Source organism: Gavialis gangeticus, unplaced genomic scaffold (genome assembly GCF_001723915.1).
Source record: "Gavialis gangeticus isolate Ggan-Ray unplaced genomic scaffold, GavGan_comp1, whole genome shotgun sequence".
NCBI lineage: Eukaryota > Metazoa > Chordata > Crocodylia > Gavialidae > Gavialis > Gavialis gangeticus.
Window position 1 is genome coordinate 37,862,642 of NW_017729008.1, and position 12,901 is coordinate 37,875,542.

The 12,901-nt window shown below is 46.0% G+C and overlaps 1 protein-coding gene and 1 long non-coding RNA gene across 4 annotated transcripts in view; one reads left to right on the forward strand and one right to left on the reverse strand.

The window, feature by feature from the left end:
- The window catches only part of LOC109292242, an 8,030-nt gene extending 6,877 nt beyond the window's left edge, over positions 1–1,153 (reverse strand). Inside the window, exons 1-2 of the long non-coding RNA XR_002096083.1 lie at positions 1,044–1,153; positions 806–815 (exon numbers count right to left, since the gene is read on the reverse strand). This is a non-coding gene — a long non-coding RNA (uncharacterized LOC109292242). The remainder of the gene's footprint in view (positions 1–805; positions 816–1,043) is intronic.
- LOC109292241 overlaps positions 1–12,901 on the forward strand; it is a 36,106-nt gene that overhangs the window by 7,939 nt on the left and 15,266 nt on the right. For 2 of the 3 annotated variants that reach the window (XM_019509614.1, XM_019509616.1), the window contains exon 1: positions 6,111–6,278. The exons of the other annotated variant lie outside the window; for it this stretch is intronic. In XM_019509614.1, coding sequence (XP_019365159.1) covers positions 6,185–6,278 — 94 coding nt within the window. In that variant the 5' untranslated portion in view covers positions 6,111–6,184. Of the gene's footprint in view, positions 1–6,110; positions 6,279–12,901 lie in introns of those variants that run through there. 3 annotated transcript variants of the gene reach the window in all.

Consider the following 12,901-nt stretch of genomic DNA (forward strand, 5'->3'; position numbering starts at 1 on the left):
GAACAAAAAGATGGTCCGTGCCCCAGAAAGTTTATAAACTCAGGGTTGATCTTGCAGAAATATATTTTATGGATACATGACTTAAGATGAGACAGGATTAAAATCAGAGTGAAAGAACTTACTTTCAGATGCAGGGCACCAGCTCTCCGTAGTTAGCATGGTAAGCATGAACTTCTTGCATTTTCATTGAATTCTGTGATGGATTTAAAAATACGCTCTCCTTCTATGTGTGTGTGGGCGCACATCACTAGGGGCATCAGGATGCCATACAAGATGTTACCCACCAGATCCATGTTATTCTCAGTGAGCTCACTGGAGAACAAGGCACCTTATTTCAATCCTCTGGATGCCTAGTTGTAGAAGGCAAATGCTTACGGCTTTGTCTGCCCCGCAAGACTGGACAGGCAGAAGATGCTACAGACCAGGACTCTCCAGGACCTACCCCCAGTTTGAGATAAGAGATTTGCTTTGCCCTGGTCTCTTATTTTCTCTCCTAACACCCTTTTCCCTACCACCGATAACTCCAGTAGACTTCCTCTGCCCTGGATCTACCAACATGACAGGGTCTCCTTCTCATCCCAGATGCTACGGTCTGTTGCCTCTGTGCAAGGTTTGTTGAACTTTCTCCCTCACCTCTCTCCTCTCCCCCTTCTAGCTCTAAACTTTGAGGGAATATCTTTTCATTCTTGTTGTCCACGTTTTTCCTCCCCTCCTACACACCCTTCCAACAATTCCTTCTTCCCAGCACCCTTCCTGCCTTATTCTCTGTGCCAGTGAATTCTCCTTGGTCTATCATGACCTATACAATTTTGTCACTACGGTCCTGTCTTTTATCATCTGTTTCTAGTGTGAGTCCATCACAGCTGGCAATCTGCTCCCTTCTATCCTTTATAAAATGCTATAACCTATATCAGATTACACAAATGGTTAGTACTAGAGAATAATGCCTATTCAGTCCCTAGCTTCTCTGTAAAGACCACTGACAAAGGACTTTATAGCAGTGACTGTTGTTGTAATGTCAGCGTAAGTCTGTCAATGCCCACAGTATCTAAGTTGGTCTAATAAAAGATATCAGATTAACTCAAAGATCCTTGTCTGACTATGTCCTCAGAGCAACACGGCTACAACCTACACCCCTCTACAGCAACAGACATTTACTTTTTAAAACCAAAATGCTGGCATTCATAACTTTGCTATTATCAGCTAAGGTTGGCTCATGTTCTTCTCAGTTTTCAATACCCCCCTATCAGCTGGGCACAAGTTTGTCAGACAGTGATATCTGACAAACAGAGATACAAGAGATGACATTGTAAATCCCAGGAAAAGACAAAACCAGGGAAGATCGTTCCAAAGATTTGCACTTGAATGCACACGCCCACAATCACTTTCCATCTCAGATTGGCCTTTTGCTTCTGGCGATGAAGCTGAACGTGTTCGAGTGAGAATGTGGTCAAGGCTGTTTGAAACTGTGAATGGCACGCGCTAGAGGAACGTGCTTCTCATACATTACATTCAACACCATTGTGCTGCTGCCTTTGTCAATTCAGCAGCCACCTTGGAGAAGTATGATCTCCTTGGCTTTTGCACAATAGCAAGAAGGGTAGAATAAACCGAGAAGAACCGAATAAAACAAATTCTCACATTCTTTCATTGCATCTTTCCCACATAGTTCCCTGCTTGAACAAGCTCCTCTGTATCAAATACTTTCCACCTCTTCTTCAACATCCCTTCCTAAGATCACTTTTATAGTCACTGGCCACTAGCCTGGCTGCCTGGGTGAGGACTGGAGTCAGAGACAGCATGGGTGGTGATGCTCAAAGAAGCAGAGTACAGGCATAGTACTTCCCATCCAGGGCTGCTCTGTGTTTGCATTCATTCCTGTGCTGGGTTCGTTCATATACACGGGGCTTGTCTCAGTTAGACCATAACCCATAACCTCCTTGAGGAAGGAACTTGGTTCTTATGAGATTCTTGTAACACTCTGTCTATCTGTCTGTCTGTCTGTCTATGTCTTTACCATATATGATGCTAAACCCAAACCGCAGATGTAACCACCCCCAAACTGAGAATCTGTCCCCAAAACTTCATTTCTCACATCCCACTGCCACTTACAATGCTGGATAAGACACAAAGAGTATTCTATTCATAAAGCCCAAGCCAAAACAATTTGTTGCGGGGAATGAGGTGGGGAGCAAAGACAAAACAGACTTTCTACAAAGCTCCCTTTTTTTCTTCTATGCAAACTATTTAAGCAAAAAGGGTTGGAGTCTGAAGCAAGCTTATTACCATGTCAGTCCAGTAGATGGTACCAGTTCTTTCTCTTCATCCATTGTCAGGTTTCGTTGTAGGAGACCATGCTCAGAAGTTGATAATATCACAGAGAGGGCATCAGACTTCTGGGTGGGATGAGCTTTTTAGGTAGCTTTGAAGGGATCTCTGGATTTTGACCCAGCCTTGAGTTCTTGCTGCCCCTTGAGAAAGGCTTTCCTCACTGCATCTCTGCTGCATTATCTTCTCCCATGGTTTCTGCCTCGGGTTTTAGGACTGCCAGCTTCCCTCCCCATCCCTTGATGTCTGACTTGTACTTGGAAAACAGATTCTATTCTGCATCCAAGTTATAAACTTAGTGTCAGGGCCATGTAAAATCTGATGACACACACCTACAAGAGAAAGGAAATTCTTAGTTTAGCGTACTATGGCATGACTCATAGTTTTGTCTTCACCTAATACTAAAAATACCCCATGTCAAATTTCCCCGCTCACCTATTCTGGACAAAAATATTTGGTCTGTATCCTTGTATAAAACCAGCCCTGTTACTATCAAATACTCAAAAACCATGTTCTTGTCAGATTTCTACCACTTATACGTTTTGGAACAGCTTAATTGGATGGGAAACGTTGAAGGACAGTCCCACGCAATGAAGGAAGTGATACTTAGATGTCACTCTTTCCTCTGAGAATATGTCATTGTATTGGACCCTGAAGTAAACATCTCCCCAATGAAAAGTAAATTCACCATTAAAAACCCCCTGGTACTTATGCCAAAATAAAGGCTTTGGTTTCAATATCCTCCCAAATTTGGAACGTAGGTACATACATCCTGCATACCCAAAATGTCTCATTAAACTGGTCCCAGTTGTTAGTGTTACCATAAACATTTCAGCTATTGCCATATTTCATCCTAGGTACATGAAGAACAGATAATTATGCAGTAGGAGGAAAACACGTGCGGTTTGTACAACTCAGTGAAGTTAGTAAAGGATTTGGGGATCCGTTTAAGTTAAATACCCTGTGACAATAAAGGTTGCATTCAGAGGTGTTCACTTCTGATCTTCCTCTGATGGTAGCACCCTTGATCTCCCCTGCTCTTTTCTGGTGGCACACTGTGGTTTTTGAGGCTTAAAATTTGTTTGTGCTAAAGATTATAAGTTTGTTACGGAGCATTGAGGGGTGGGGATTGTGGCTTGTGGTGTGCTGGGTTTTGGTGGGGCAGAATGGATGTTCTTGTGCATCCCTTTGGACTTTCCTTTATTCCCTCTGCCTGTAATTGCACAGGACTAGACCAGATTACTGACATGGTCCTTCCCAGTCCTATGTCCCATCTGCAAACTTGAACCATAAACTGGTATAGGCGACAGGGATATTTTTCACAGAGCTCTTTACTAACTTGAAGGCTTGCCCAGCCAATTGTGACCACCTCTGGGTCTAAATCCTGTTCAACCCCCTACCAACTGAGAGGTAGTTTTAAACTATTGCAAACACTATTGCTTCCTACAGCAATCCTTGTATATAGAGATAGGCTCCACAACAGCAGAACAACAAAGCCAAAAGCAAACATGGGAGCCAGCTACAGTATAAAAGCTTAACAAGGAAGTAATGCTACGTTGAAAGAAAGCAGCTATTTCAAGACACAGAGACAGACCCTTTGTATAGTGGGATATTATCATTTTCAGTACAAATACACCATCTCATATATGAGTTATATGGTGGCATGTATATATAATATCCACATATACACACACACACACATATAATATACTTTAGCTGTGTGTGTGTGTGGGATGGTTTGGATAGGGATGATCATGCCTCAGGCTAGATCTCTGGAGGTCCCTTTCAGACCTATTTTTCTATTATTCTATAGAATAATATATATTCTATATCTATCTATCTATCTATCTATCTATCACTAACAGATATAGAGATATACATATAGATATATAGATATAATCAATTCTTGGAGCAACTGAATGAAATGCTATGGTCTGTGATGCACAGGGGGTCACATCAGAGGATTTAAGGGTCTCTTTTGGCCTAAAATCTATGACCAAGCAGAACAAGAAATTATATGAAGTGTTCCACAACTAAAATTAAAACATTAGCTGTCTGAGAAAGCACAGATCATTTTAACAGTGCTCCATGTCTTCATTATGACAGAAAATGCAGAGACGCATCCAGAAAGTCTCTTCTAAAGCAGATCTGGACCATTCTGAGGCCTGTCTTAATAAACCTGCAGATGGGCTGAATGGTGGGGGAAACTGGAAAAGACCAGGTTGTACTACAAAACTATTTTGTATTTAGTGCAGTTAACAAATGTTAACTCAGTTTGGAAATGCTTACACTCAACGTGAAGGCACTTCCCCATCTGTCTGTCTGTCTGTAACACGACAGCGGTTGATCAATCCCCACTTTTCAGGAAATGTCATAAGCATCAATGGGAGGAATTCTGTTGCATTGGGAGATATTAAGAAGAAGAGGGATCCTGGTATCAGGGTGGGAATGGTGGGGATGTACACAGAGCCCCAAGCAGGGGGAAGTTGCAGAAAGCTCCCGAAATGGATGGGGTAGAGGGTTGGCACCCAGGCAGCCTGTTAGGAGGAGATGATGTCTGCCAGGAGCCCCTAGTGCATGAGAGGGGCCAAGCAGCCCAAGTGAAAACACAGCAATGCTAAGAGCAATCTTCCTCCCTATCTTACTCGAACATGACTTGGGAGGGTTAAGAGGAGCACACAATTGAATTGTCACCCTCCTGCCTCTGAGTAGAGGGAAAACTTGCATTGAGCGCTAGTCTAGTATTGCAAAAGCCAAAGCAATGAGTAGACTTGACATTCAAACCATGGCTTGCATTTAGATGAATTGCATTAGTAGTAGTAATAGTAGTAGTAGTAGTAGAAATAGTAGTAGTATTTACATGGCAATATTGCCTGGGGTTTCTGTCATGCACAGACCCAGACAGCGTTTGCCCCAAAGAGCTTGCCATCAGAATATAAGATAAGAACCAAGAGGAGGACATCAATGAGAAATATAAGGAAACAATATTAGTTGGCAGTAGGGACATTGATCTCAGCCCCCAAGCAGCCCAACCATTGTTAGGGTTTTTTTTGTAGGCATCATAGCAAAGGACAGTTTCAAGGAGGGATTTGAAGGAGATTAATGAGCTAGCCTTGTAGGTGTAACCTGGGTGGTACACGGAGTATACCCCCTCTTCAGCTGAAGGGATGTCAGCAGGTGTGGGAATGCCGCAGGAGCTGGACAGTTTAGCTGTAGGCCAGCTCACCTCCTATCCCTGCAAAACCAAAGCCAAGACCAGAACACCCAGTGATACTTAACTATTTACAGGTTTAATGATACAACACAACATAAAAGTTATAACCATAAACTTACATACAAATATTTCTCTAAATATATATGCATATACATATACAGATAGATAGATATAGATATATATAGACAGAGATATCTATCTATATATATCTATATAGATAGATAAAGATATATAGAGAAATCTCTATATATAGAAATATATAGCTATCTATATATATAGACAGACACACACACGTATTATTTACAGATCTAGACTGACATCAACAATAACTCTTATTCGCCCTTATCTTAGGCACAGCCCTAATCCTCTGTGGCCTCCTGTTCAGTGTGCTGCCCCTGGCCTTCAACAGGCGAAGGAGCATTCAATAACAAAACACAGGGTAATCATCAGTTCAACAACAGGAATATCTGGCGGTCACAGGACAGTAATTGAACCGAACACAATAAGGTTACATCACATGTGCAAAAATAACCAATACAATAGATTCCGACATAGACAGCTTGCAATCATCTCGAATAGCAACAATACGGATGCAATACAACAAGCAGAATCCTAATGGCGTAAGTAGCCAGACCGCAACCAATGGCACAGCAGCTATGCCCAAAGGAGAAATGGCAACCCAGGGAAAGATCCCAGTACCTAATAGGACATCATTACCCTCCCCCAGATCGCTCAGGTAGGAGGGGCCCATAACCATGACGCCACCGTTAACAAACAGGGGTCCTCTGTGCCCGGGGGTGAATCGTCCCCACACCTCAAGGGGCTTCCCCTGGATCACCTGCAGTGAGGAAGGCCCCTCCTTCCCTGTGGGAACCCCCTTTCCCTGTGTACCTCACGACTCCCAGCATCCTTGCTGGCAGGGGTGGTTGACCCATCTGGTCGCTGCTCGTGGCAGAAAGGCCGAGCTGCCCTGTACAGCCACCAGGGCCTATCAGCCCTCTCTCAGCTCACTGTGCACTGCCCTGTGCACCGGGACCTGCACTGCCTCATCCGGCTGCCGGGGTCCCATCAGCTCTCCACCAGCTCCATGCACTGCTCTGTGAACTGAAGGGGCTCGGCTCCTGCCTTGTGCAGGGTGGAGATGCCCGCTGTCTTGTACAGGCTTGGAGACCTCACTGCCTCATTCAGCCACTGAGGTCCTGTCCGCTCCTGGACCCTCTGTACACGACCCGCGCGCTGACTCTGCAGCTCCTTCCACAATGGGGCTGGGATGCAGCCACCTCCTGCTTCCCTAGTCGACGGAGGCATCTTCTGGGCTCTTCTGAGGCAACTTGCTGGTCATCTCAACCAGCCTCTGCATCATCCCTCGTTGAAGCCACCCATGTACTTGGCACATGGGCTTTTATTCCCTCTGAAGGCTCCACCCCTGATTGGGAATCGACCAATCAGGAAGCTCGACGGGTTAGTTCCCTTTCCAGTCCTCTGTTCCTCCAGCTCCTGGGTCAGGGCAGGGCTGCTTTCGTTCTACCTTGCCCTGATTGGCGGAGAAGGGAAAATTGCCTCTACAAATAGGAGCCTGAGCCCTTTGGGCTCAAGGTAACAATCTGGGCTGACAGTAAGCCCCCAGGCCAGCCTGCCACATCGTATTTATGGAGTGCTACTCTCACACAGGAACACCACAAGAGAAAGCTTGAAGACATGTATGCAAATTTAGTGAGGAAGTGATGAAGTCTCGCATGTCTGGCAAAGTCATCAGCATCCCAAGAGTGTATGAAAGACCATAGCATCATAGAAAATTAGGGTTGGAAGGGACCTCAGGAGGTCACATCTAGTCCAACCCCAGGACCATCCCCAACTAGATCATCCCAGCCAAGGCTTTGTCTAGCCATTTCTTAAAAACCCTCCAAGGATCAAGAGTCCACAGCCACTCTGGGTAGCATGTTCCAGTGCTTTACTACCCTCCTTGTGAGAAAGTGTTTCCTAATATCTAACCTAAACTTCCCTTGCTGCAACTTGAGCCCATTGCTCCTTGTTCTGTTGTCTGCCCCCACCGAGAACAGCCCAGCTCCGTCCTCTTCAGAACTGCCCTTCAGGTGCTATTAAATCCCCTCTCAGTCTTCTCTTCTCCAGACTAAATATATACCAAATATAAGCCCAGTTCCTTCAGCCTCTCCTCACAAGTCATGTCCCCCAGCCCCCTAACAATTTTTGTTGCCCTCTGCTGGACTCTTTCCAATTTGTCCACATCCTTACTGTAATGGGGGGCCCAAAACTGGACTCCAGATGTGGCATCACCAGTGCTGAATAGAGGGGAATAATCATTCTCTTGATCTGCTTGCAGTGCTCCTACTAAAGAAGTCCGGTATGCCATTAGCCTTCTTTTCAACAAGGGCACATCACTGGTTCATATTCAGTTTCTTGTCCACTATCACCCCCAGGTCATTTTTTGCAGAGCTGCTGCTTAGCCAGTCAGTCCCCAGCTTGCACCAGTGCATGGGATTGCTCTGTCCAAAGTGCAGAGCTTGCACTTGTCCTTATTGCACTTCATGAGATATCTTTTGTTCCAATCCTTCAATTTGGTGAGGTCTCTCTGAATCCTAGCTCTACCCTCTAGTGTATCTACTGCTCCCCCCAGCTTGGTGTCATCTCCAGACTTACTGAGGGTGTGCTCTGTGCCATCTTCCAGGTTGTTGATGAAGATATTGAACAAAAGCAGTGCCAGAACCAACCCCTGGGGCACTCCACTTGAGACTGGTTGCCACCTAGACATTGAGCCATTGACTACTACCCTCTGAGCCCAATGACCCAGCCATTTTCCTATTGACCTTACAGTCCATTCATCCGAAACATACATCCATAGCTTGCCTACGAGAATGTTGTGGGAGACTGTATTAAAAGCCTTGCTAAAGTCAAGGTATATTATGTATATCAAGGTATATATAAAATGTAAGCTTGCATGGGAATGGACTCTGGTAGTCCTTGAAAGCAAAGACAAGTAGATTACGTCTGATGTTATGGAAACAAGAGAGTCAGCAGAGGGAGGCAATATAGTCAAAGATAGGAAAATGTATCTGTGGAGTATTATCCCAACTGGTTAGACTGCACTGACAAAGGCCAAGGAAGGGGAGGTTGTAGTAGTCGAAATGTGAGTTTAACAGGATGGATGAAAAAGAAAAGTTTGGATCTTAGAAATGGTGTATTAAGAATAGGCCATTTCTGGACACAGCCTACATAGGCAGATCTAGTGAGAGATTGAGTCAAACCGGATGTCAAGTCACAGTCCTGAGTGTCAGGGAAAGCAGCTGTAAAACCACATTTATCTACTTGGGCCATTTTTGCATCTGCCACACAGCAGCTCAGGGGGACCTTGTGCCTTGCCTATCAGTTAAAATAGCAGTTGCCCTTTACGATGAGTAGGCTAAATGCTGTGGGTTTTCTCAAGAAGAACATGAAGAGATAGGGGCCTGCAAGCTGCTTGCTGAGATTCAAATCTACCAGCTGCTTCAAAGAGGTGTTTGAAGTCTTGAGGGAAAGGCGCTTTAGCTCTCAGGGAAAGTGAGAGTATGTGCTCGCAAAATGTTTCTAATCTGATAACTCTTTAATTTTAATCACCCTGACAGTCTGTGGTGAGGCATGTGGTTAACTATTTCGGGTACAGGAGCTTCTCTCAAAGCCGCAGTCTGCTGCTAGGTTGCACGAATCCCTTAACAATGATGAGATGTGAGGGGTTGAAAGATGTTCAGCAGTTCACATCACGTGCCTGCAGTGGTTCTCTGGGCCTTCTCCTGCCCTGCAATCTCGCTCTCAGCTTTCGCTAAGAGGACGGAGGAAGCAGAAGGGGCACGAGGCAAGAAAGTGGTGGGTGATGCTGGGTGCGGAAATCACTGGGGTTATGTCAGCAAAGCACTGCTCAGAGAGAGGGCATTTGGGGAGACATGGAGACTTCGAGATGAAGGACTGGCTGGCATCACAGACCCTTCCTCTGTTGCGATAGTGCCTACGTTATTGTTTATGAGCACAGGAAATGCAAAGAGGTGGCAGGTAGCAAATTCCAGCTATAACAGCTCGCAAAATGTCTTGAAAATAAATGGCCACTGACCAAACTGTGTATATTTTCCTTTTCTGCCGCTTCCTCACTTCCCCCAGAGCCCTCTTTCCAACAGACCAGCGGTTCTCAAACTCTGACAGATTGTGCACCACCAAGTTAAAAATGATACAGCCTTAAGTACCGCCAGCAAATTTTTCACTTCAACCTTAAGTACCACCAGCAAATTTTTGTCACGTAAGGCAATTACAATAAATCTGTTCATGCATACCACTGACAGGTTGCCTGCATACCGCTGGTGGTACACCTGTCACAGATTGGGAACCGGCGCACTAGACAACTCCTCTAATGGACCAGTCAATAAATCAAATGTCCTTCCTAACACAAACGCCTCGTGCTCAGCTGGCCCTCCACATCCAGAATGACCTCTTTGAGTTTCTGTGTCTTAAATATGTGACATCAAAGATGTGCTTAAATGTGTGACATTGCGGGAAGTGAGAAAATGTCCCAGAATATTAATTCATTCGTTTCTTAGGGTATTGTTGGTTATTGTAGTTGGAGGCAACCACACAAAAGGCTAGTGATGAATATGCCTCTAACTTGAGTTAACATTATTGGCATTTTACACTGGTTGGTGGGTTCAGGAGAAGTTAACTGAGCCCAGTCAACAGGGGGCTGGTGCTGGTGTGAGCTCACACACCAATAGCAGCCAATGGCCACTGCCAACCATTAGCCAACATCCTGGCCCCCATGTTCCTTCTCTCCCAGAATAGCCGCTCCACCTGGCCCACCCTCCTACCTGGCCTCTGACGTGCCTGGAGCAGTGTTGCTTCTGCCAGTGGTGAGAGGGAATGAAAACCACAGGGAATTAGTGGTGGCAAAGCAAAATCTTGCTCTGATGGATTAAAGGCTAATGGCAGAAATCCTGCCTCTACTTAAGTCAATGGTAAAACTCCCAGTTTCTCCCTTCCTGGGCTACTAATCCTACTGATACAAGAAATGGAAGTAGCCCTCACTGCCTTGGAGGAGAAACAATGGCTTTAAATATGTATATTTAAAAAAAGGAGGCCAAAATATTCCAACGCACAGACAGGCATCAAGAACCACATTGTCTAGCCCTGCCCCTAGACACATGAGAAGTCTTTGAGAAGTAGCATTTCAAGTATAATATACTGCAAAGAAATACCCTGGGTTCATTATGCATAATTAACAGCTGTCATTTAATTGCTGTGAAGATTAAATCTAGCTTCTACACTGAGAGACCAATTAGAGGCAATTAGATTAGACAACAGATACAGCCTTTCAGTCTCTAAAATGAAATGCTATTCCCCCTGAAGAGAGAAAGGGGTAAACATGAGTGTCATGAATGAGATGAAACCTGTTTATAGACTCATAGATTCATAGAAGTTGGGTCGGAAGGGACCTTGTAGATCTCCAAGTCTGACCCGCTGCCCTGGGCAGGAGAGAAAACCAGGCTCAAATGACCCCAGCCAGGTAGACTTCTAGCCTCCTCTTAAAGACCCCCAGGGTAGGAGCCAGCACCACTTCCCTTCGAAGTTGGTTCCAGATCCTAGCCGCCCTGACTGTGAAGTAGTGCCTTCTGATGTCTAGTCTAAACCTACTCTCTAACAACTTGTGGCCATTATTCCTTGTTACCCTGGGGGTCGCTAGGGGGAACAAGGTCTCTCCCAAAACCTGCTCGTCCCCCCTAGTGAGTTTATAGATGGCCAGCAAGTCCTCCCTCAACCTTCTCTTGCGGAGGCTGAACGGGTTCAGGTCCCATCGTCTCTCCTCATAGGGCCTGCCCTGCTGCCCCATGATCATGCAAGTGGCTTCCTCTGGACCCTCTCAATGTTGTCCACATCTCTCCTGAAGTGCGACGCCCAGAACTGGACGCAGTACTCCAGCTGTGGCCTGACCAGTGTCACGTAGAGGGGGAGGATCACCTCCTTGGCCCTGTTTGAGATGCATCTGTGGATGCATGACAAGGTACGGTTAGCCCTGCCAACCGTGACCTCGCATTGTCGGCCCATGTTCATCTTGGAGTCAAACCATGTAAGGGGCCTTAGCTTTTCTAACACCCCTCCTACAGACCCGAGCAGTGGTGGTATACTCCTCTTTGGTGATAGTCCCTCCCTTCCACCAGGTGTACACCTCCTTTTTGGCAATCAGGCATTCACAAATGCCATTGGTGAGCCAGGGGGGATTTTGGGCACTCTTGCCCCAATTGCTTCTTGTTGGGATGGTCACCCCTTGGGCTCTGAGTATCATCTCCTTAAGGAATGACCACTCATCTTGGGCACTGAGTTTCCCTACTCTCGAGGACCCCAGCGCCTCTCCCACTAATCTCAACTCACTGAAGTTGGCCTCTTAAAGTCTAGGGCTACTACCTTGTTGAAGGCCCTTGACACCCTGCACTGGATGGTGAATTCCAGCAGGTGATGATGGCTGTCACCCACGTGGTTGAGGACCTACAGCCCTCTTACCAGGTCACTGACTGTGGCCAGGACCAGGCCCAGCAGGGCATTCCCCCAGTAGGTCTGTGCATCTCCTGGCTTAAGTGTAGGTCCTGTATCTTGGCCAGGAACCTCCATGAGCGGTCCAACCTGGCTGATGGCTCCTCCCAGCAAATGTCCAGGTGATTTAGATCACCCATGACAACTACATCCCTTGCTTTAAGTGCCTCCACAAGCTGACCCAAGAATTCGCGGTCCAGCTCTTCCCCTTGGTTGGGAGGTCTGTAGTAGACCCTCACCATTAAGTCCCTAGTAGATTTCCATGCTTAGATTTCCCTGCTATAGCAGCATACCTAGCAATCATGTGTAGATCCATGTGATTGCTACGTCGCTGTAATGTGCTGTACAGCAATGTAGCATATTGCTGCATTGCTGTAGGGCAATACGCACACGTGCCCAGAGAAACCTAGGGAATGCAAGTAGCTACTGTTACAAATAACAGGAGGGGAAGGACACCTCGATTCCAGAGGAAGTGGGGTTCAGTCTGTGCAAATGCATGGGTTACCAGGGACATGCCAAAACACTGCTCCCCCCATGCTTTCAACCCACTGGCCTCCTTTCCTTTGGCATTCCAGAGACAACCATCAAGGACCTCACACAGCTGTCATCTAGTGCCCCACTTTGCTTTTGCAGAGACTCCAGTTGGGCATCACTCTTCTGCAGCTGTGCTGGAGCCCTTTGAAGGGGACTATCCTGATTTGGAGTAAATATTCTTGGGATCATTTTCCATCTAACCTGGGATTTTATCTGCACTTTCCATCCCAAGAGATCTAGTTCTCCTCATCAGAGGCTCCCATT